Source organism: Chrysemys picta, chromosome 1 (genome assembly GCF_011386835.1).
Source record: "Chrysemys picta bellii isolate R12L10 chromosome 1, ASM1138683v2, whole genome shotgun sequence".
NCBI lineage: Eukaryota > Metazoa > Chordata > Testudines > Emydidae > Chrysemys > Chrysemys picta.
In genome coordinates, this window is record NC_088791.1 from 327,689,331 (window position 1) to 327,714,615 (window position 25,285).

Here is a 25,285-nt window from a genome sequence, read left to right on the forward strand (position 1 = left end):
GGGTTAGCGCACCAGACAGGTTAATCCTGTCACTTTACAGAGCTGGCCTTTGGGCCACATGCTCTTTAGGACTCTCCAAATAGAAGTATCATAGAATATTAGGGTTGGAAGGGACCTCAGGAGGTCATCTAGTCCAACCCCCTGCTCAAAGCCGGACCAATCCCCAGACAGATTTTTGCCCCAAATCCCTAAATGGCCCCCACAAGGATTGAACTCCCAACTCTGGGTTTAGCAAGCCAATGCTCAAACCACTGAGCTATTCCTCCCCCCTTAAATGAGAGATGAATTTCATTTTGCTGCAAAGCTAACTTTCACATTGCGAGCCCATCACTAGGGTGTTTTCCTAGTTCTCAACATGGCTGTGAATGGCTGACCTTTGGAACCCACAAACTTTGTGGATTTCCAGGGTTTTTGGAAGCCCCTGGACTGACTTGTAGGTGACTGTGTGTGTGTTGAGTAGCCCCACCAATAGCCCTGGGGATGAGGTGGGACAGAATAATAAAAAAGAGAAAACACAAATGAGAAAATTGGGTTGGAGATAGACAGAATGGATTGGAAATGGAAGGTAAGAAAAAGAGGAGGCTAAAGAGAAGGAAAAAAGAAAATACCTACCCAACTTTCAGGTGAGTGATTTTAATATATTTATGCTCCTTTATTGTTATTTCACTGACAGATCTCACTTCCAATGTAAGTCTTGGAAAAATGGATAGGATAGGTTAGCAGCCCGTAGGCCACCATCTATTTCAAAATTATCCCTTGATAAAACAGGTTGGCAAGTATACACAACTGATCTTCATTTCTCCTGCTGCAAAGGAAGCTGGCAGCTTTTTATTTAAAATGAGCCTTTCAATTGGGGTGCTAAAAATATTTTTGGGAGGCCTTTGAAAAATGTTAAAAACAGTATTGCTGCTTAGATATCTGCTCTATTGCTCAATTGCTCATACTCAAGTTTTCATAAACTTTAGCATCAGGTCACTGCATCTTGTCCTAGCAACTTCTGAAGGAATTTATGAACAATAATTCATAATAATTTTAAATTGTAATTTATTAAAACATTTTAATTTATATTCTTACCTGCAAGTTTATATAGCCTCTGATCCTTGTCCCCTTTTGAGTATTCTTTTTTGACTATACAAATTTAGGTCCTGCAGTTGGTCATCACGTATATTATATCTCAATCCTCATTATATTTGATGGCCACCATAAATTTTCCTAGTTTTCCCACTAACTTTACTAAAATGTGGCAATTAGAGCACAAAGTATTTTAGGTGCCCCACCACCCAGCAATTTCTAGATTGCACCTCCCAATCAATCTGATCATGGATGAGTTTTCACCTTTTTTTACATACTGAATAAAAGTATCAAATGTATTTTGATTTTTAAAATATGCCCCTGCATAGTTTGTTGGTTCAGATATCTGTACATAACCCCTTTGCCCCTCCCTGCATTTACATATGTTATCAAATTAAGTTGTGAACTCCTCACCTATTCACAATGAACAAAGTACATTCCCTTACCACTCCCTGGTCCTCGCCTCTGGGGAATGGAGAGCAAATAGGCTTTAAAGTTTGCCCTGAAGGTCAATATATCTGGGTTCTGGTGAATCTAGATGGCGCAGATTCAGAGTCAAGGATCCGTTGATGAAATTGCTCTACCAGCAACTCCCTGCTGTTTAAAGTAGGGGACTGTCAATTCAGCAACCTTAGCTGATTTCATCTGGGAAGTTATTACACAAAGAAAAAGGTCACATTTCAGGTAAGTGGGTAAAAACCAGCACTTGGATTTATATCTAGAGATTATATGACAACCAGTGCCTATCAGGTGTAATGTGATCTGTGCAGGAAACATTGGTTAGCAAGTAGGTTTCTATGTGCACTACCTGAAGTTTCCAAATGGCATTTTGCTGCACTGTGTACCATGAGTCTATGGTATATGGCACTGCAAGAAAGTTGAATGAGTAATTGCAGCAAACAAGGTTATTAATTTGGCCAGATATATTTTTTTAATCAACTAATTTGTTGGACAGCTTTCTTCTAAATAGTCACATAGGCCCAGATCTCCAAAAATATTTAGATGCCTACCTACCTCTTTAGGCACCTAATTCCACCATTTAGGTGCCACTAACCTTGTAGGCATCTAAGTTTCTGCTGGTTGGCATTCACAAAGCCACCTACACCCTGATGCTGCCCACAGCTAATGAACGGCTCAAAGCCCTTCTCAAACTAGGGAAGGTTGATCCTGTAGGCATGCTTAGAGCAGGCACACACCTGGCAGTCCCTGCAGCAGGTGGTCCAGATGTAGGTCACCAATAGGTAGGGTGCACAGGGAAACATAGGGCAAGCATGAGAGAGTATTGCCCATGAACAGGAGGCAGTGAGAGAGATGTTATCAGCTGTTAGGACATGGACTACATAAGCGGCTGACCTGGCTTGGGCACCTAGCTCCAGGAGAAGGTTTGCAGCTGAGGATCGCCAGCAGAAGGAAATACCTATCTCTGGCCCATCAGCCAGGTACAAAAGGTCAGCAGTTTAGATGCCTAAGCCCTTCTTTTTTTCCCACCCCTCTCCCCACCATTTTACTCCTGGTTAGCTCAGGCAGCTCCCTGCTCAGCTTGCTGACTTCTGAGGATCCCTTTCTTAGGGGCTGGGTCACAGGTGCTAACTTTTATTTTTCCCAGTGGGTACTCCACCCCTGCTCCACCCTGAGGCCCTACACCCACTCCGCCCCTCCCCACAAGGTCCTGCCCTCACTCTGCCTTTTCCTGCCCCTGCTCTGCCCCCTGCCCCTGCTTAGTCCCCTCCCCCTGCTCAGCCCCCTCTCCCTTAGACCCTGCCCTCACTTTTCCTCTTCCCACCCCCCGCCATTCACTGCTCTCAACCCTCCCATGAGCACCTCCCTGCCAGCCTCCCAACACCTGATTGGTGGACCCCGCTGAACAGCTATGGTTGGTGTGTGCTGAGCACCCTCTCTTTCTTTTCTGTGGTTGAGCCTGGAGCACCCACGGAGTTGGTGCCTATGGGCTGGGTTCACAAAGGTATTTAAGTGTTGCAATGCTACAAGATCAGGTGACATCTGAGTGGTGGTATGAGAATGTCAGTGGTGCCTAAATGTTGGCACCTAAAGAGGCAATTAAGTACTTAATGTATTTAAGTACTATTGTGAATCTGGCCTCAGGCACGTAACTCTCTCCATGCTTGGGGCTGAGGATTTCACTGGACTGTGCAGGGATTAGGTGTTGTAACACGCTGTGGAACAACACCTAAGTACCTTTGAGGAGCTGGGTAATACTGACTCGTTATATGTTTGAATATTTTACTTGGAAAAGAAACAAGGCTAATATGTCAATATCTTCTAGTATCTTCCTTTCTATCATTCTTAAAGGCAAATTTTTGCTTTCTTAGTCTCCAGGGAAGACTTCTGACTTATAATTTACTGAATATTATTTTCAGAGATTCCTAAATTTATACCATAGTTCTTTTAAAACTTCCAGATGCATTGTCTTTTAAACTGAAGATTTACATTTATTTAGTTTGTTCAAATACTCTTTCATCATCTTTTTGTTCACTCTTTACTCTCCAGCTTTCTTTAGTTATTTGCCTGAGTTTAAGGTTCTTTTATATTTTCATTATCATTACCCATTTTATTGAAAACTGAGCAAATTGGTATTTAAAATCTGGCTATTTTGTCTAAGTGTGAAATAGTGTGTTTTGCTATATTGGAAATATAGCTTCCAAAAACAATTCACATTTTGGTGTGGGTTTGAATATTAATGATAATTCTGTTACTCACAAACCAGTCTATTTGGTTCACCAGTATTATTTTTATCCAGCTTTTTCTATGAAGTTGCAAACAGAAAATGCAGTACATGCTGTACTGTAGTTTTTCTGTAACTATTCCATTAAAGTCGATTGTTAATATGTCTCCTGTAGTTTCTGACTGTTCCACTTATACAAGGAAATAATTTAGTATGAACTGCAAATAAAAGGAATTGTTGTGTGAAACAGACAGTTACTCAAGATGCAGAGCATTGGGTTGGAAGAAGGATTGAGGATTGGAAAAGTAGTAACTGCTAAGAGCCTTTACAAAGGGGATGTTCAGCAATCTAGGTAGTCTGAGGACAAAGGTTTTACATGTTCTACACTGTGATAAAAACAATAGGCCAACATTATACTTAAACACCAATATTTGCTTTACAAAAAGATTTACTTTTAAGAATAATTTTTTTCAGATATTTAAATATTAATGAAAAACCTTTAAACCATTATAGGTAGGGCCCTACCAAATTCACGGTCCATTTTGGTCAGTTTCACGGTCATACGATTTTTAAAATTGTAAATTTCATGATATCAGCTATTTAAATGTGAAATTTCAGTGTTGTAACTGTAGGGGTCCTGACCCAAAAAGGAGTTGTGTGTATGGGTCACAAGGTTATTGTAGGGGGGGTTGCGGTACTGATACCCTTACTCTGCGCTGCTGCTGGCGGCGGTGCTGCCTTTAGAGCTGGGCAGCTGAAGAGTAGTGGCTGTTGGCCATGTGCCCAGCTCTGAAGGCAGAGCTACTGCCAGCAGCAGCACAGAAGTAAGGATAGTATGGTATGGTACTACCACCCTTACTTCTGCACTGCTGCTGGTGGGGCGCCGCCTTCAGAGCGGGGCACCCAGCCAACAGCTGCTGCTCTCCAGCTCCCCAGCTCTGAAGACGGCGCAGAAGTAAGGGTGGCAATACCGCAACCTCCCTAAAATAACCTTGCGACCCTCCCCCTCCCTCCCCTGCAACCCTCTTTTGGATAAGGATCCCCAATTTGAGAAACGCTGGTCTTCCCTGTGAAATCTATATAGTATATGGTAAAAGCACACAAAAGACCAGATTTCACGGTCCGTGATGCGTTTTTCATGGCCGTGAATTTGATAGGGCCCTAATTATAGGTAAGATGCTCTGTTCCAACTGAACTCTGCTTAGCACAGCAATGCAAACTGCGGTGGGAAAGGTGAATTCAAGATATGTTTGCCCTTTCCCTACTCTTGACCATGCCGTGGGCTTGCCTGGTACTAAGCACAGGTTAGAGCAGGCTCAGCTGCAATGGACATAAACGGCTATTCTTGTAGCCAAGCATAACCAGAGCACAGCTATGCCCCTGATGCTCTAAGCTGTGAATAGGACAGTGTCAACCTGTTATTCCAGTTCTATGCAAGCTAGAGAATCCCCTTAGACTAGGTATAGTCTCAAGTGGCCAGCTCCATTGATTATATAGCTCCCTTACCCCATCAAGTTTCATGTATCTTTACTTAATTTACAGTGGTCCAAATGGGTTTCTCAAGCACACAATTCAAGTAGACAAAAACAAATTACATATTTAATTTCTAGATATGTCTTAGATTGCAAATATACGCTGTAACTAAAGCCATAACAGAGCAATATGTCATGTTAATATAGGAATGCAAACCCCTCCCCCCCCATTTATATTACAAGACACTAGCTGTCTTCTGTGTAAATTCAAGAAAATGGTAGCAGAGTTTAGTTTTGAGAATCAGAAGAGTAACTATTTGGTTATACCTTTATTTTTTTTAAACTGCAAATAAAAAGCTAAAAGGCTCATATATGTCTATTTTGCTTTAGCCTGGCATATTTTTTGACAGTATTTTCAGAATGCCTTTGCAGTTCTTCAATGTGTGAATTTAAAATCTCTTCAAATTCTTTTGCTCGTTTCTCTTCTTCTTGAAAGAACTTTTCTGTTGCAGTTGTAGGTAAGGACCTCTCTGGGGGAAGCTGAACAATACATAGAGCAGGCACAGTTAGTAATGAATTGAAAGTACAGCAATAATTTTACATTATTGAAGCATAAAACAAAATTTTCATCTTAAGTTTTACAAGCTAGTAACTTTGCATATTTTCTATCTTTTACTAAAACATAGACTTAGTCCTTAGGTGTGTCACTACATATTTAAATGTACTACTGGTCACAATTTGGCTCCCCTGCTATCCTCAAGACCCTTGGGCCAGTCACAGGACACTTCAGTCCCTGCTGTAGTTTAGAATAGCCTCTAGCAAACACTATTTGAAATGATGGGATATATTGAATAAAAAAGACTTTTTGCATCTTAAGAAGTTAGATAGACAGTTCTCTAAAAGAATGTTAATTCAGTAATACTAGCAACCAAGACAGTCAATCGTGCTGGGTATACACGAGACCAAAAAGCCCAGGAGCTGTCAGAGATTTTGTCTTTATAGAGGTCAGCTAATGTCAGACTTTATTTTCTTCTGTCTGTCTTCTGAAATAAAGGTTATCGTAGAAGATAAGTTAAATGCTGGAATTTTGTGAGCGCTGTAATTGGCCCTTCCACTTGTTTGCTCAAACTTTTGTTTCTGAAGGTATTTTGTGATGGCTGCTGAGGTCTGAGTAACATGATGAGAAGGTTGTCCAGAGAAAGACAGACATGTATCCTTTTCACTTGAAGGGAGGGATGAAATACGGCATTTGTGAACCGCATAGAACTTACAAGTCCAAAAAGGGAGTACTCTGTATTGAAAAAGCTTCTTGTGTTGCAGAAGCTAAAGTATCTCTGGGTGACTCTCCCTGATCAGTAGGGACTACAGGAAATTTATTTTTGTATTCTGATGTTTGGGGAAGAAAATTCTGCAATGATGGATTTCAGTAAGTATTTCCACTTAAAATATTGATCTCCTTATGGACCTGTTGAGACACCTGAGATTTCTATGTAATTGTTTCTCTTTGTACCACAAAGAATCTTGTGCCCTTTCCAAAATAACTGTTTCTTCATGAAGCTGGTTCTGTTGTTCCAATTAGTAGAAGATGGCCGACTGCACCTTTTATCTTCTGGTATCACAAAGGGTCTTACTGATAGTGTTGGTTTATTTTAATGTACATGGGGAAAGGATAAACTTGTCTCTTGGACATCTCAAGCACCCATTTTCTTAGACGATTCATTCCCAGATGACAATTAAAGGGGGAAATCTGCCCAGACTTCAGAAACCCCTTATTCCCTTGTTTAAAGCATCAGTGACTGCTTTGTTTCTGTGCTCCCTAAAGAGCTTACCAACAAAACATTTAGAAGGATATCAGAGTTTAGAATGCTATTCTATGGTTGCCCTGGGAACATATATTTGAATGTATAGCAACTCAGTCAGGTGAAGCATCATTCTTGAAAAAGTTGCTAGAGAAGCGTAATTAAAGTAGATTTTATGTCGTGTTTTTCTTTGTGCACACTCACAGTGGCCTCCGAGTTGAGCATAGACCTCCCACAATAAGAGATTGCAGGCAATACTATCAGCCCTGAGGCAGTTGTACCCAAGTTTTGTTTGAATTATTTTATTTTCCTGTCTGTGTATTTGGCAGGAATACTCCCTCAGTTAGTATAACTATGTCCTTTACTAAGAATGCAGCAGGCTTAACTTGAGGCAGAGTAATGAAAAATTTGTAGTCGTTAGGTACGAGTAGGTCTCAATAGAGAAATTCCCACTCCTTTATAAACCAGCAGAGGAAAATCACAAACCTCTTCATCAACTTTCCAATTTTTATTTATTTAACAACTTATTTATTGGTGTTTCATTTTCTAAGAAAATAAGCACTTATGAAGCTAAACCCCCATTTGTGCTTAATTCTGGAAAATTTAGTTGAGAGTCTGATGTATCTTGCTCAGAGCCTCAGGTTTAGAGATTTCGCCTCTTTAGAGGATCTAAAGGGGAGAGTCTCTCTCGGCAGAGGATTTAAGACTTTATGCTTACGATTGAGATGCTAAAGGAGCACACAAGGATGATAAAGCCATTGTGGAGAAACGAAATTAATTCTTTGCATTGGTCTTCACGGCTGAGGATGTGAGGAAGATTCCCAAACCTGAGCCATTGTTTTTAGGTGACAAATCTGAGGAACTCTCCCAGATTGACGTGTCATTAGAGGAGATTTTGGAAGAAATTGATAACCTAAACAGTAATAAGTCAGGAGGACCAGATGGTATTCACCCAAGAGTTCTGATGGAACTCAAAATGTGAAATTGCAGAACTACTAGCTGTAGTCTGTAACCTATCATTTAAATCAGCTTCTGTACCAAATAACTGGAGGATAGCTAATGTGATGCCAATTTTTTAAAAAGGGCTCCAGAGGTGATCCCAGCAATTACAGGCCGGTAAGCCTGACTTCAGTCCCGAGCAAACTGGTTGAAACGATAGTAAAGAACAAAATTGTCAGAAACATAGATGAACATAATTTGTTGGGGAAGAATAAACATGGTTTTTGTAAAGGGAAATCATGCCTCACCAATCTACTAGAATTCTTTGAGGGGGTCAACAAGCATGTGGACAAGAGGGATCTAGTGGATATAGTGTACTTAGATTTTCAGAAACCCTTTGACAAGGTCCATCATCAAAGGCTTTTAAGAAAATTAAGCTGTCATGGGATAAGAGAGAAGGTCCTCTCGTGGACTGGTAACTGGTTAAAAGATAGGAAACAAAGGGTAGGAATAAATGGTCAGTTTTCAGAATGGAGAGAGGTAAATAGTGGTGTCTCCCAGGGGTCTGTACTGGGCCCAGTCCTATTTAACATATTCATAAACGATCTGGAAAAAGGGGTAAACAGTGAGGTGGCAAAAATTGCAGATGATACAAAACTACTCAAGTTTTGTATCATCTGCAATTATCCAAGTAAGTCCCAGGCAGACTGTGAAGAGCTACAAAAGGATCTCTCACAACTGGGTGACTGGGCAACAAAATGGCAGATGAAATTCAATGTTGATAAATACAAAGTAATGCATATTGGAAAATATAATCCCAGCTATACATATAAAATAATGGGGTCTAACTTAGCTGTTACCACTCAAGAAAGAGATCTTGGAGTCATTGTGGAGAGTTCTCTGAAAACATCCACTCAATGTGCAGCGGTAGTCAAAAAAGGTAACAGAATGTTGGGAATCATTAAGAAACTGATAGATAAGACAGAAAATACCATAAATCCATGGTACGCTCACATCTTGAATACTGCGTGCAGATGTGGTCACCCCATCTCAAAAAAGATATATTGGAATTGGAAAAGGTTCAGAAAAGGGCAACAAAAATGATTAGGGGTATAAAACAACTGCCATATGAGGAGAGACTGGGACTTTTCAGCTTGGAAAAGAGACAATTAAGGGGGGATATGATAGAGGCCAATAAAATCATGACTGGTGTGGAGAAAGTAAAGAAAGACGTTTATTTACTCCTTATAACACAAGAATTCCGGGTCACCAAATGAAATCAGCAGGTTTAAAACAAACAAAAGGAAGTATTTTTTTCACCCAAGGCACAGTCAACCTGTGGAACTCCTTGCCAGAGGATGTTGTGAAGGCCAAGACTATAACAGGTTTCAAAAAGAACTAGATACGTTCATGGAGCATAGGTCCATCAATGGCTATTAGCCAAGATGGACAGGGAAGGTGTGCCCAGCCTCTGTTGCCCAGAAGCTGGGAATGGGTGACAGGGGATGGATCACTTGATGATTACCTGTCCTATTCTTTCTCTCTGGGGCACCTGGTATTGGCCACTGTTGGAAGACTCATAGACTCATAGACTTTAAGGTCAGAAGGGACCATTATGATCATCTAGTCTGACCTCCCGCATGATGCAGGCCACAAAAGCCGTCCCAACCCCTTTCCCTTGACTCTGCTGTTGAAGTCCCCAAATCCTTTGGTTTAATGACTTTAAGTAGCAGAGAATCCTCCAGCTAGCGACCCCTGCCCCATGCTGCGGAGGAAGGCGAAAAACCTCCAGGGCCTCTGCCAATCTACCCTGGAGGAAAATTCCTTCCCGACCCCAAATATGGCGATCAGTAGAACCCCAAGCATGCAGGCAAGATTCTCCAGCCAGACCCTCATTGGCCATTGATACTATTTACCAGCGATGGCACGCTGTTTATTTGACTAAAATCATGTTATCCCATTAAACCATTCCCTCCATAAACTTATCTAGCTTAATCTTAAAGCCAGACAGGTCCTTCGCCCCCACCGTTTCCCTCGGAAGGCTATTCCAATATTTCACCCCTCTGACGGTTAGAAACCTTCGTCTAATTTCAAGCCTAAACTTCCCCACGGCCAGTTTATATCCATTCGTTCTCGTGTCCACATTAGTACTGAGCTGAAATAATTCCTCTCCCTCCCTGGTATTTATCCCTCTGATATATTTAAAGAGAGCAATCATATCCCCCCTCAGCCTTCTTTTGGTTAGGCTAAACAAATCGAGCTCCTCGAGTCTCCTTTCATACGACAGGTTTTCCATTCCTCTGATCATCCTAGTGGCCCTTCTCTGTACCCGTTCCAGTTTGAGTTCATCCTTTTTAAACATCGGAGACCAGAACTGCACACAGTACTCCAAATGAGGTCTCACCAGTGCCTTGTACAACGGAAGCAGCACCTCCTTATCCCTACTAGATATACCTCGCCTAATGCATCCCAAGACCGCATTGGCTTTTTTCACTGCCACGTCACATTGTCGACTCATAGTCATCCTGCGGTCTACCAGGACTCCGAGGTCTTTCTCCTCCTCTGTTACAGACAGGATACTGGGCTAGATGGACCTTTGGTCTGACCGAGTATGACCGTTCTTATGTTCTTATGCTGTCCTTTTAAATGCTAAGATCCTTCAGCAGTCCCTAGGTCAAAAATCCCTGGGAAAAGGTGGGAGGGGCCCATGAAGGGGAGAGTGCTATTCCTGGGAGATTGTAAGGAAAGTCTACAGGGATGTATCCTGCATATCTCCTTAAGGAAAATAGTGGCCATTTTATGACCTCCTGTGGGACTCTTGTAGGTTGGAAGGGGAGAGGAGGAAGGCCTATCTACCAGAGTAGAGGATCTGAATCACTTCACCCCATGCTCCCTGCTGCTGAATCTGTGCTGACTAGGGACTGACTGCACAAAATGAGGAATGAGCTGGAACCATTGAAGGCAAATTACCCATTGGTATCAGAAAGGTCACAGGAGCTGGTATAGAACCATAAGATTAGACAGGATCACAAGGATCATTTAATCTAACTTTTCATGGCGGCTGAGGCCTTACAGGTAAAATTGCTTATAGGAAGAGGGCATGTTTTGTGGTCTTCTCAAGCACCTTGGCATAGACCTTGCCTACAGGCTGTCTGGGAGCAGAAATTTTTCCTCTTGGTTGCTATGGGGAGAACTTGCCCTCCCACAAGAGTCAGGGGGCTCCAGTGAAGTTTTCCTCCTTGCTCTACAAGTTGTTGAAATAGGGGCCCTATGACTAGGGGAGGATCGGGCGAGGGGGCCGGGATGGGTTTTGAAAAACTTACTCTATGACCCATGCCACAGATACGGGCCCGGTTTCAATGAAGGCAGATTCCAAACGTTCTGCTCAATTGGCCTAGCCCATGCGCTGGCTGGAAGCTAGTTTCCCTTTGGCCTGTTGTCTTTGTCTGCCATTTACTGTGGGGGGAGACAGGGAGGAAAGGTGCTGTCCTTCAAACCCACTTCAGAGAGCCAAAAGATTTTTTTTCCCCTCGTTTAACAATGTTGAGGACACAAATCTAAAGCCAATGAAGAAATTGAGACACACACACACACTCTCTCACTCTGCAAAAGTTCTGCTACAAAGGGAGCCCTGGAGTCTGCAGCATGTACAGTTTGGAGGCAGAGAATTCTGGGCAATTCTTCTTGATTGGCAGTCCTAAACTCAGGCTTGCAGCAAAGAAATGGTTTGCCCCCAGTTGCCATGGAGATGGGTAACACCCCACTGTGAAGAGTGACATGGAGAGGACTGACAATGCTATAATTTTACTCTTTCCCTTTAAGAAAAATAGAGATTACAACATTCAGGATTTTCTCCTTCGTGTTTGGATACAATAGTTTACACCTAGAATAACAGGTACACAGATTCCTTTCATTGTATCCATTAATCTACTTCTAAAGAAAGTTTATTTTTCTAACAGCACATTAAGGTCCTTATTAGAGTCGTTATGAATTTACTGTGATAGAGTTGTTAAAGCAGGGTGCCCCAGCTGAAGGCCATATTGGCACCTTGCTAAAAGCCTGAAGCTCACACCTTATTTTCATAATAGCGGTGATAACCACCATCACCATTAACACTGAGGTATGGCTGAGCATGAAATATACCATATCAGCAAGTGTAAACTATATTATAGGAATCCATGAATCACATCTGGCCTTTAGACTGAACTTTGGCCACCTCTGTGTTTAAAGTAAAATAACTACTCACCATTGGGTTGACTTCTTCCACACTGTACACATGGCTCAGTAAAACATCACACCTGTGCTTTTCAGGAAATGGGCTGTTGTAGTGTGAAGGATATAACATTGGTGGTGATGGAGATTTACCATCTAGTTTCTGGTCATGATCTCTGCTAAGTCTCTGAGATGGTAAGCTGCTGCCACTTTTAGTACCAATGATATCACCTTGACCATGTAGAGTAAGATTTTGGTTTCTGTAGAGATATAGATAGTGGGTTGCGCTGGTTTCATTTGCCATTTAATTTTATTTTGAAAGTTCTAAAATAATAAAAATAATGTTTTCAAAATATGAAGACCAGTTAAACTATGAAATATAGTGGTTAGGCCATGGTTTCTGTTAATATAATTTTGTCCTCTTTGCTTTTCAAACTGCTTCAAGTATGAGTTCCATGACGGATACGTTTAAATCAGCTTAAAACAGTAGTGGGCATGGCACTTTCAGAGAATGACATTAATCTCTGAAATTTATTCTCCACCTTGGTCTAATACAGACCAATGTTGTTGACCTGCAGGCCTGTTAACATCTATATTTTCTCATGCTTTAACTGATACAATGAGCTACAATATGAGAGTGTAAGAGAGATAGGAAGGGGAGACCTTATTTATGGTGTTTTGGTTAGTGGATTTTGATCCATTCAAATGTCTTATGGATGTAAATACATGCAGGTGCCTAGGATTTATAATAATAATAATTAATGGAGATATCCCATCTCCTAGAGCTGGAAGTGATCTTGAAAGGTCATCGAGTCCAGCCCCCTGCCTTCACTAGCAGGACCAAGTACTGATTTTGCCCCAAATGGCCCCTTCAAGGATTGAACTCACAACCCTGGGTTTAAGAGGCCAATGCTCAAACCACTGAGCTATCCCTCCCCCCTAGAACTGATGCTTTTAATAAATCAAATTAAAGCTTTAGCATGTGGAGCCCCTGATCCTGCACCATTAAACTCAATAGGAAGCTTTGCCATTGACTTCAATGAGCGCAGGTCAAAACAAGAATGAGAAAAGAAGAAACATTAAATACATATTTAAACTGAATAGGGGTATTTCTTTCTCTAACAATAATAACTGAAGAACTTCAAGCTGATTCAAGAATCCTTCAAGTACAGTATTATGGTACTCCATAATCTTTGGACCCTATTGACTGTAATCCATAGTAGATGTGAAATCATATGTTTTTTATCTACCTGAAGATCAGTCAAGTAACAGCTACTGTAATTAACTGTTGTATTAGAAAAGAAATCTACTTGCTACCCATTGCAAACAAATTCTCTTGGTAGCTGTCTGAGCAACTGCTAAAAACATATTGAGAAATAGCATGCAGTTTTGATTTCTTCTTACTTATACACATGCTTTCTTAATTAGAATAATTTCCAGTTGTATCTTTATTTGTAATATGTACCAAAGTGTGAAAAACAGAAAAATCTGATAACCTCATTTTTTCTTACACAGCAGGTTTTTCTCTTAGAATACTTTTCGTAGTGGTAAAAGTTTCCACCATTGTATTAAAGTCTGAGCTTATTACAAAGAAGGGTTCTGCTTTTGTAGGTAACATGGAGTACTCAATACCTACTTTAATTAAACACTATAGCAACAGGGCCGGCTTTAAGCTGATTCCCAGGAATGGGGCCCCGCGCCTAAGAGGGCCCTGCAACGTCCGGGGCTGCCAGCGGAGCAGGAAAAAAAAAGAAAAAAAGGCCACATCCTGCTTCTCCCCCTCCCTCCAGTGCTTGTGCCGCCATACAGCTGATCAGCGCAAGCCTGGGAGGGAGGGGTCAGGAGGAGGAATGCGGTGTGCTTGGGGAAGATGCGGGGCCAGGGCGGGAATTTGGGGAGGGATCCAAGGGGGCGGGGAGGGGGCAGAGGGGGGCGAGACAATTCGCGTCCGGCGTGGGGCCCCGCACCTGCTAAAGCCGGCCCTGTATAGCAATCCTAAATTTGTATACCAACTTAAATCCCAAAGGATCCCAAAGCATTTTACTAATATAATATACTAGTATACAAACTTTGACAATGATTATGTTATCTCTCACTGAAATACCAACACCTCTGTGGTAAAATCTGACAAGTGTTCAAAAGAGCACAACATTATCCGGTACAAGGGAAATTGGCTTAAAAAAATAGTCTCCAAGCATGGAGTGAAGGTCCCTGTTCCCATAGCTAAGTGCAGAAAGGAAGGAATTGAGACAGGGACCACACAGACCTGGTATAATCTCATTTTGAATATTTGATGCTGTGAGGCGGTGTCTATGCAATAATACTAGGAACTTTTAAAATACTTTTTAAATAGAAGTTCACTGGTGCTGGAGTTGTGGGGGCAGGGAGCATCTCACAAGTGGGAATATGTAAAGGCCACCTCAAAGAAGTAATGAAGAAATATCTTCTCTAATTACAAATGAAGTGGGGATTAAAATAAGCAGTATGTAAGTACAATTAGAATGCTGTAATTATTATCCACTCCAAGATGAGATACTCTGAAAGTAAGACACTCAGAATCATTTAATGTTTACTCTACCTTTGGCAGAATTTTCCACTTTACTCCTTACCGCTCACTGAATACATACAGTTTGCTCTTTGGTGTACAGAATAAATCCTCCCCACCCCACCATTTTAAAGCCTATTTAGTCCACTGCTGGATTAAGGGCACAGTGAAGAAGCCGCCACGGTGATGAGAGCTGGCATGAATAATAAAAACATGGAATTGCTCATTTTGTGTTTTGACCTTTTTGAAAGTAATTTCCTCTAAAAGCCCACAGCAAAGGTCTCTGTGTTCTGTTTTTTCAAACCTGATTCTCTATGTATTTAATAATAGTTATTACTGATTTATATTGAAATTTACTTCACAAAGGCCAACATTTCCAAACCTGCGGGTCCACAGTTATAATATTTTTTAAGATAGTAAAAACAAAAAATATTTACATACCTAAATATAGATGGCGTAATTTTTCAAAGATGCTTAGCAACCGCAGTCTCCACTGAAGTCAATGGATCTATGCTGCGCACTAACTTTGAAAAACAGGCCACCTATACTTAGATGCCTTATTATGGATTTTGTAGCCTAACTTTAGACATTCATGTTTGATCATTTTGACCTTAAATTTCTGCCAATTCAATCTACCATAATGTGTAAAAACAGAGTTTTAATTTTAATACAAGATTAAAGGTATGAAAAGATCTGAAAAATTTGTGAAAACATGACTATTTGTTTATACAGGCAAGTCAAATTCTGAAAAGGTGCAGGTTAACCATTTATCAAGTTTTCGCATTTTGCTTATTATTTGTATTATCATTTGGTCTAGGATGGAATCATTAATTTAGGCTAGGTCTACACTACAGGGGGAGGTCGACCTAAGATACGCAACTTCAGCTACGTGAATAGCGTAGCTGAAGTTGTGTATTTTAGGTTGACTTACCTGGCTGTGAGGACGGCGGTGAGTCGACAGCTGCTGTGCCGCCGTCGACTCCGCTTCCGCCTCTTGCCGCGGTGGATTTCCGCAGTCGATGGCAGAGCGATCAGGGATCGATTTTATCGTGTCTTCACTAGATGCGATAAGTCGATCCCCAATAGATCGATTGCTACCCGCCGATCCGGCGGGTAGTGAAGATGTGCCCATATACACATACAGCATAGGAATAACTTCATTGTTGTGGTGGAGACAAAGTAATCCCCATCCAACTGAAACTGCAAGGGAAATTTACACAGGCAAAATGTAATAACCCCAACTGTAATTTGTAGCTTGATACTGTTCCCTCTGAAATCAATTACAAAAGCCCTAGTGACTTCAATAATACAGGATCAAGTCCCTAGACTGTTTTCCAGGGTTAACATTTTGACTCTTAAGAAACAGAACCAAGGGATCTTTAATGCCCACAAGTGGTCATACTTTGGTTTTATGTCTCAGCTGAAAGACAGTAGCGTAATGCCCCTAACATTAAAATTTTTTGGAGAAGTTAGAGAAGAATGCCACCACCTAAATCACTAATATCACTTCCTGCAACATCCTGGATTTCCCTGGGGGTCTCCCATTTAGCTACTGACCAGGCTCATCCCTGAGGTTCTGGTGGAAATATAGATCATGGTGGTATGGCTGAAAGCATTAAAGAATACACTTGAATGAAGGCTCCTTTTCCATTATGCAAACATTTCCAGAATTATGAATACAAATAGCAAAAACAAACAAACAAAACCCCCAAAACAAAACAAAAACATCCAGCATGGCATCTGGAAATTACTACTTAAAAATAAGAAACCCACCAACAGCACCACATGTTTCTATTTTTACTATCTAAAAAAATATATTTTTGCCCTTTCTCCTATGTCATAATTACCATGGAAACAGAAGAGCAAATTAAAACAGAAATAACATAATTATGTTCACAATAAAATAAAACATGTCCTAGCCTCAAAATAAACCAGCAACAAGTTCATCTGCATACATCTGATGATTGAAAATTTAACTGTAGTCTGGGAACACAAAATTAGAAGCATACAATGGACCTGATTTTCAAAAAGTCTGGTATGTTAATGTGCATACAAAATACATGTGGAATTTGCACATTTGATTTGCATGGACAATTATCATATTTGTAAACACAAGCACCCAGTTTGTGCATGCATTTATGGCAACTGAATATGTAAATTAGACTTTAAACTGGAAACACGTGGGCCCTTTACTTCTTGAAAACCAGACCCAAGATTTACCAGTTAAAGAGCCATCACATATCTTAGTAGCTTCATGACCTACTCTGAGAAATTTTTGGCCAGCCACAGAAGCCCTAAATCTCTTAGCTCATGCAAATATGTTCTCTACTTTCATGTGCAACAACTACAAAGTTCTGGCTCCTTCAAACCTGACACTGCACTGCACCAACACATAAGCATAAACAGGCGCTAATTCAGGGTACTGCCCCTCCCCCCCTTTGGTGAAATGCTAACTAAAGTGACCTCAGTTACAAACCGATCAGGGAAAGGTGCTCATGTCACCCATTGACCTTTGCATTTTGAAATTCTAGTGAAAGTGGGGCACAAAGGAGTAACCAAAAAACTGTTCTATAATGTCAAAATTGGTCACACTTCCAAGTGCTTAACACTGTTAATTAGAATTAGTTATATTTTATTTTGAAGTATTTGTTTAGATTTGTTTAGATTTCTATTCTGAGATGTTATGGTTATAAAAAACCACAGGTCTATATGCCCACTGGGTTCTTCCATTGCCTCTAACACTACAAAAGTGCCTAAAGGCCATATTTTCAAAGGAGTTTTTCGCTCCTAAAGATGCAGACGCCTAGTGGGATTTTCAGAAGTGCTTAGTGCCTAACTCCCATTGGTTTCAATGAGAATTAGGTGCCTTGGCACTTAAAATATCATAATGCCACTTTAATCCATGGTATTACCTTAGACCTTAGTCCGTCCCGTGCTTTGCTGCACATTGGGCTACCCACATTTGCCATCCTTGCCTGTCAACTTCCTTGCCTCCAAACTTTCCCATTTCATGTTGAGGTGCTTGATGTCATTCAGAACTGTTTGTTTCCATGTTATTCGCGTTCTTTCCCTCTTTCTTCTTGTGTTTTCTGGCTTCCATTCAAGGGCGGTATTTGGTAAGTGTTCTGGTATTTGGTAAGTCAGCACATGTCCTAGCCACTGATGTCTTCTTTGGTAGATTATTTGTGAGAGAGTAACCTTGTTGAGTAATTTTTCTGACTTCTTCATTTGTCTTCCTATCTCTATATGTTATTCCCAATATTCTTAGACATTTGTGATGAAATGCATCCAGCTTTTTGCGTATCGTTCTTGGTAAGTTGCCATGTCTGACTGCTATATGTTGTGATGGCAATAACAATTGTTTTGTACACATTCAGTTTTGTCTTGAGGGAGATGTTTTTGAGTTGCCAGATGTTTTTGAGTCTTCCAAATGCAGCGTTTCCCTTCCTGATTCTTCTTATTCCCTTCCTGATTCTTCTTATTCCCTTGGAACTAGTACCATCTTGGCTGATGGTCCTTCCAAGACATGTAAAATTGTCCATCTTCTCCAGTTTCTTTTCTTCAATTTTGATTTCTGTCCCTATAGTGCCCATTAACATGACCTTAAATACTGTGTGCAGTTCTGGTTACCCCATATCAAAAAGGATGTAGTGGAACTGGAAAGGGTTCAGAGAAGGGCCACAATGATGGTCAAGGGTACAGCGTGGCATCCATAAGCGGAGAGACTAAAAAGATTTGGGCTGTTCAGCATAGAAAAGAGTTGATTAAGGCGGGGGGATATGCTAGAGGTCAATAAAATCATGAATGGTGTGGAGAAAGTGAATAGAGAAGTGCTATTTACCCTTTCCCACCGTAAGTGCTAGAAATACGGGTACTGGGGGTGCTGTCACACTTCCTGGCTTGAAGTGGTTTCCATCATATACAGGGTTTAGTTTGGTTCAATGGCTCTCAGCACCCCCACTATACAAATTATTCCAACACCCCTGTTTTCCACAATACAAAAACGGGGGTTTCCTTATGAAATTAAAAGGCAGCAGGTTTAATACAAACAAGAGGAAATACTTTTTCATACAATATCTGTGGAAACTCACTGCCAAAAGTGATGGCCAAAAGTATAACTATGTTCAAAAAAGACTTAGATGCGTTCATGGAGGATAGTTTCAGTATAGGCCCTGTGATGAAGCAGAGGAACTACCAGCTGGCATAGCAAGGGTTAAAGAAAACCTTTGGGTTCAGCTAGCCCTGCCATGCTATACTTGTTGGTGAGGGGACTTCCTATTCTTCAGAGCCAACCCAGCAAGACCAAACCGCATCCCAACCAGATGAGGAGCCCCCTCCATTACCTGAGTCAGAGATTCTGACTCAGTTCTCCAACTTTGTGGAAGAGCAACGGGTAGACAATACAATGAGCTGAGCATACACTCAGGTGGCGGCAATGAATGAGGAATCTGTCGAATCCCATCAAATGGGACTGTTCCCACACTTTGAGATTCAGGGTGACCATCTATATCGCACAGAGAAAGACTGAGAAACTGAGGAGGTTTGGAATCAGCTTTTGGTGCCCCGACCCTACTGGAAGGAGGTTATGCAACTGGCCCATGTGATACCCTTCACTGAGCACCTTGGAAGGGCACTAGCTTGGATTCTGGCCCGGTTTTTTTGGCCTGGGGTCTACAAAGATGTGCTGGATTTCTGTGCCTCATGCCTGGAGTGTCAGCTCACTGCTTTTGACCAACTGAGAGAGCCTCTTTGATTCACCTCCTGCTTATGAGTGTATCCTTTGAGTGGATTGGAATCAACATAGTTGGCCCACTGGAGAAGAGCGCTACAGGATACCAGTTCATTTTAGTTGTAGTGGACTACGCAATCTGGTACCCAGAAGCTGTACCATTACGCTCCATGAACACCAAAACTGTTGCCACAGAACTTATGAAAATCTTCACTTGAGTTGGGATGCTATAGGAGATCTTAACAGATCAAAGAACAAACTTGATGAAGCAATTTTGCCATTTACTGAAAATCAAGACCCTCAGGATGTCTGTATACTATCCCCAAATGGACGGCCAGGTGCAGCGCTTTAACAGAACTCTAAAAAAAGATGCTCCAAAGGTTCGTCCTTATGGATGTCTGACACTGGAACCAGTTACTTTCTCCTCTTTTATTTGTGATGTGAGAATCTCCCCAGTCTTTCATTGGCTTCTCACCATTTGAGCTCTTATATGGATGGCAACCATGAGGGACTTTGGACCTCATTTGGGAAATGTTAGAAGAGCAGTCATCTCTTGAATCTTTAGGCTCATTTGCCAGGGAGAACCTCCTACGTGCCCAAAGCACTCAGGAAGCAGCCTACAATAAATGGGCTCTCCTCCAGGAGTTTGAACCTAGTGATCAGGTACTTTTGTTATTGCCCAGCTCTAACACAGCTCTTAGCCCACTGGCAGGGGCCATATGAGGTGATCTGACACGTAGGACAGGTGAACTACGAAATCAGACAACCCAACAAGCAGAAGGTATAACAAATCTACCACATGAACCCTTTAAAACCGTGGAAAGCCCAGGAAAGCCTACTAATAACTCCTTACCCACCAGAGCCCAAATTAGGCCCACAGGCTGCCAAGGTCTCAAAGCCAAGGGTGGTCAATATTGGGGACACCTTACTCCAGAACAGAGAATCCAGGTTCAGCAATTGATCACCTCCTTCTCCTCAGTATTTGCTACCTAACCGGGGTGAACCCATCTGATAACCCTCAATATTCAGATGGAACCGGAAGTTAAGGTCAGGGAAAACCCTTACCCTCTTGTCCATGAAGCGAGAACTCCAATCAATGCTAGAGTGGGGTGTGATCGAAGAATAATTTTTTGACTGGAAAAGCCCTTTAGTGCTGGTCCCTAAACCTGATGGGACCACCTATTTCCGAAAGGTCAATGCAAAATTTTACACGTACCTGATACCTTGCGTTTATAAACTGCTTGACCAGCTAGGGAAGCCAGAGTACATCACCACTCTGGATTTAACAAAAGGGTATTGGCCGATCCCCCTCACACCTGAATCCAGAAAAAAGACAGCTTTCTCTACCCCCTTTGGGCTCTTCAGTTCCAGACAATGCCCTTCAGATTGCATGGGGCCCCAGCCACATTTCAAAGGCTAACGGAGAGAGGCCTCCAACCCTACAGCCAGTATGCCGCCGCATACATAGACAACGTTGTGATCTACAGTCAGGACTGGTAGGACCATCTAAAATACGTGACGACTGTGTTGCGATCTCTCAAGGAGGTTGGCCGGATGGCAAACTCCGCTAAATGTCACCTCGCAAGGATGAGACCACCTACCTCGGGTATACTTTGAGAAAAGGCACAGTACGACCCTGGTCAGCAAGGTTAAGGCCCTCCAGGTGTGCCCCCCATCTTTCTCGAAGAAACAAGTATACCGTTTTTTAGGACTGGCCAGATACTACCACTGATTTACTCTAGGGTTCTCAACCATTGCAGCCCCTCTTTCCGATATTCTCAAGAATAAGAGCCCAAAAAAGATCCAGTGGACCAGAGCCTGGGAGGAGGCTTTCAAACCCTGAAAGTCCAGTTCTGCCAAGAACCTGTCCTATATAGCCCTGACTTCACCAAGGAGTTCCTGCTACAGATGGATGCTTCGGATGTGGGCACAGTAGCAGTTTTATCACAGGTAGTAGGAGGTGATGAACACCCATTCTGTACATTAGCTGGAAACTGTTCCCAAGAGAGAAGGCTCACTTTGTAATTGAAAAAGAGGTATTGGCAGTAAAATTGGCTATGGATTCGCTATGCTATTACCTTCTGAGCACTCACTTCACTCTAGTCACCGACCATGCCCCTCTCCAAAGGCTACATGTCGTGAATGATATGAACCCCTGAATTATGAGGTGTACCTCTCCCTCTAGCCCTTTTCCTTCCACATTCAATACTGGATTAGAAGAGCCCACCTGAATGCCAACTTCTTTTCCTGGGATGGCGGAGAGCAGCTGTGGGGGACTTATAGGAATTAGCCTAGGACAGCAGGTTCTGACTCTCCACCAGGAGAGACACCAACTGTCCAGGGGTTGATATACACAGGGTCCTGAGCTAGGACCTGGGGGAGAGGGAGGGCCCGGGTCCCCCTGCCACCCGTTCAGCCTTAAGGACTAAGACTACTCAGCCCAGCAGGCGACTCAGAGCCTGGTGATCTAACCACTAGGTCACCTAGCCACCCAAGCCCCATCACAGTCCGCATGCTTGGGGCAACCCTAAACCTCTGACTGCCAGAAGCTGGGAGGAAAAGACGGGGTGGATCTCTCCAAAATTGCCTTGTTCTGTACATTCCCCCAATGAAGCTGTGGTATTGGCCACTGTCAGAGACATTATACTGGGCTAGATGGACCATTGGTCTAACTCAGGATGGCAGTTCTTATGTTCTTAGGTCTAGCTGAACCTTCATGTGTCTCAATATCTTTGAAAATATGGTCCTAGAGGGCTATCTGCATCTTTAAGTGCCTAAATACTTTTGAAAATATGGCTCTTAGTCTCCTAAGCTCTAGATGCACAATAAGAGCTTAGACTTAGCATTACAGGGTATATCTATACTGCAAAGAAAAACACATGGTACCAATTCTCAGAGCCTGGGTCAACTGACTTGGGTTCACGGGACTTGGACTGAGGGGCTAAAAATAGCAGTGTAGGCCATTCCTGCTTGGACTGGAGCCCAGGCTCTGAGACCCTACCACCTTGCTGGGTTTCAGAGCCTGGGCTCCAGCCCAAGTCAGAATGCCTATACTGCTACTTTTAGCTTTGCAGCCCGAGCCCTGCAAGCCTGAGTAAATTGACCTGGGTTCTAAGACTCGGTGTCATGGGTCTTTTATTGCAGTGTAGATATACCCACAACATCTAACTTTTAGGCATCCTGCCACCTAGTGGAATCCACAGCTCCGAGTTAGGTTCACAAGCTACCATAAATACATGGGAAGAATTAGGAATCTAAGAAGAGAATTTACATAAACCAGCAGGCTGAGCAGGGAGTTGCCTAAGCTAGCCAGTAGGAAATGTCAATGAGAGGGGTGTGGCCTAAGCCCTATTCCTCAAAGGCAGTTAGTCACTTACTTAACTTTGGGCTGGAGGGAAGTGCCCATGTGCACTCTGGATTCACAACTATGAGCCCTCTCCTGAGGTTAGATGCCTAAACCAGATCAGACCTTTTTCCACAAAAAACTGAGGAGGAGCTATCGTTCTTATTTCCTAAAATCCAAATGGTTAGCACACTCACATAGAAAATGGGAGACCCAGATTCAAGTTCCCACTCTGCCTGATTTGGAGCAGAGACTTGAAAACCAGATCTCCCACTTCTGAGGTGAGTTCCCTAACCACCAGGCTATAGGATATTCAGCAGTGGTCTTTGCTCTCGCTCTCCCTCCTATTGAAGCTATTCTACTTTGTATAAAATACTAAAATATTGATTGGAGCAGGGACTGAAACCTGGGTCTCCCAGGTGACTACCCCACCCACTGGGCTATAGAATTTCTCTGTCTGACCCAATGAATATTTAAGTATCTTATAAAAAGTGGACCACATTTCTTACTCAAAGTATCCCAAATTACATTACAATAATTTTAAATAGTATATACTGGTGTGTTTGTGAGCAGTCTTCATCTTCAAAAAACAAACAAACAAACAGATCCTGGCAATTTCCATCCATTAAAACTAACTTTAATCCCTAATAAAATTGAGAAACAATTAGTGGGTTTTCTCCCCCTCTGTTAAGGGTAATGGAAGCATAAACAACAAATCATGCCAGAAAAATTGGACTGGTTTTTGATTAAATTACAAGATTAATGGATGAAGGGAAATTCTGTAGGTATATATCTAAGTTTTAGCAAAGATTTGGGGACGCATGTGTCTGACGAAGTGGGTATTCACCCACGAAAGCTTATGTTCCAATATATTTGTTAGTCTATAAGGTGCCACAGGACTCTTTGTTGCTTTTTACAGATCCAGACTAACATGGCTACCCCTCTGATAAGTAAAAGAATAAAATTCTAAAAATATTTAAAGCTCTTTTAGAAAATAACCATACCTCCCCTTTTACAGTGGCTAGCATACAGTTAGTGCAACCAAAAACAATATATCATAAATGTTATGATTAAAAATAGCAACAACAATACATTCACTTTGAAAAGGAAATTTTAGTCTGAAGAATATAATAAGATAATTAGACAAATGTATTATTTTATTGCACTAGAATAACTTTTAGAAAGTAGAAATAGCCAAGAATTAAATACACAGGTTCAGAAAACCTAAACCTTATAATATCTGTGGCTGCAAATTATTTAAATCTTTACTTCCTGGAATTTTTCTGTTGCATAGGTTCTTCAAATTGGTATAATCACAATTTTTATCTTTCCATTCATTTTTACTTTGCTATACTGCATAAAGTATGATAGTAAGTAGTTTATTTTTCTTTTAATTAACTATTTTAATTGTCTTTTAATTTTCAATTTAATGTTTATTATATATTTTGGGGTAATTCAGTTCTTCACTGGCTAAAATGAATTGAGAACTATAGATATTTATACAATATGCTTTTTTTCTGAGTCTGAATTCACTATTTTTCCCTTAATAGGGAGTTTAACATGATAATTTATTCAGGACATCTGAAATGCTGTTTCTTTTAAAAATCAGGTCACTGAAGAACACCAAAATCAGACAAGGCATTAAAATGCATTTAATGAAACTTCCAACAAATGAAACTGGCAGGACACAAGGCTCTGCAGCAGGAGTTGTAGTTCTAACTGCTTATTAAGATAATCTCCTGCAGAGCAGTTTACCTCTCATGTTGGTTTGTATATTCCCCCACTGTGTTGTTTTATCAGGCAGTATTAACATAGCCTGGACTATTTTGCAAAGTGAGTATAATACAAACAGAATACAAAACAAGGTTTAAAAAAATCAGTTAAAATACGCTATATTCAACTTTTTGTGTATCTAAACAATACAGAACACTAGTAGGAAATTTCTAGGGTATTATTTCTTATCAAATTCCTACTGTCATCCAGAAAGGGGTAACAATTTGACTCAGATGTACTGAATGGGGTAATTGATATTATCAAATGCAAAAAAAAGTAAGATAAAAGGTAATTTATGTGGATTTGTTGGGAAACTATTGATATAATTATGACAATAAAGAAACCCATCCATGCATAACTAGAGTTTAATTCCATAACTGACATTGTGTAATGAAGGAAGTTATGCAGCAAAAAAATTTGAGGCCTTTTGAGCTCTGTCATGGGCACTTCTGGCGATGTAATAGTAATAAAACCTGACATCCCATAGGAGTTGTTGTGTATGTGAAAGGAATGTGTCATGTAACGTCTCTACTGAAGCCTATGTCACACACTGCAAAATGTATGTACAGATAATATGTAAGGAGTTATATATCTATACTGAAAATTATGCTCTTAAGTTGATAAGTTTCTTTTAGGCAGGAAATGCTTATCTACCTGTCTGGCTATATGTAAACTAAGTATCCTATCTCTCACAATGAACACATATTTACAGTCTGAGC

The 25,285-nt window shown here is 41.3% G+C and overlaps 2 protein-coding genes across 7 annotated transcripts in view; one reads left to right on the forward strand and one right to left on the reverse strand.

Annotated features, from left to right (window-relative positions):
* The window catches only part of LOC101931329 (uncharacterized), a 167,396-nt gene that overhangs the window by 50,520 nt on the left and 91,591 nt on the right, over positions 1–25,285 (forward strand). The window lies entirely within an intron of this gene.
* The window catches only part of DEUP1 (deuterosome assembly protein 1), an 84,865-nt gene continuing 65,098 nt past the window's right edge, over positions 5,519–25,285 (reverse strand). For all 3 annotated transcript variants that reach the window (XM_065581638.1, XM_065581639.1, XM_065581637.1), the window contains 2 exons: positions 12,211–12,436; positions 5,519–5,766 (listed from right to left, as the gene is read on the reverse strand). In XM_065581638.1, the coding sequence (XP_065437710.1) occupies positions 5,593–5,766; positions 12,211–12,436 (400 nt within the window). In that variant the 3' untranslated portion in view covers positions 5,519–5,592. The remainder of the gene's footprint in view (positions 5,767–12,210; positions 12,437–25,285) is intronic.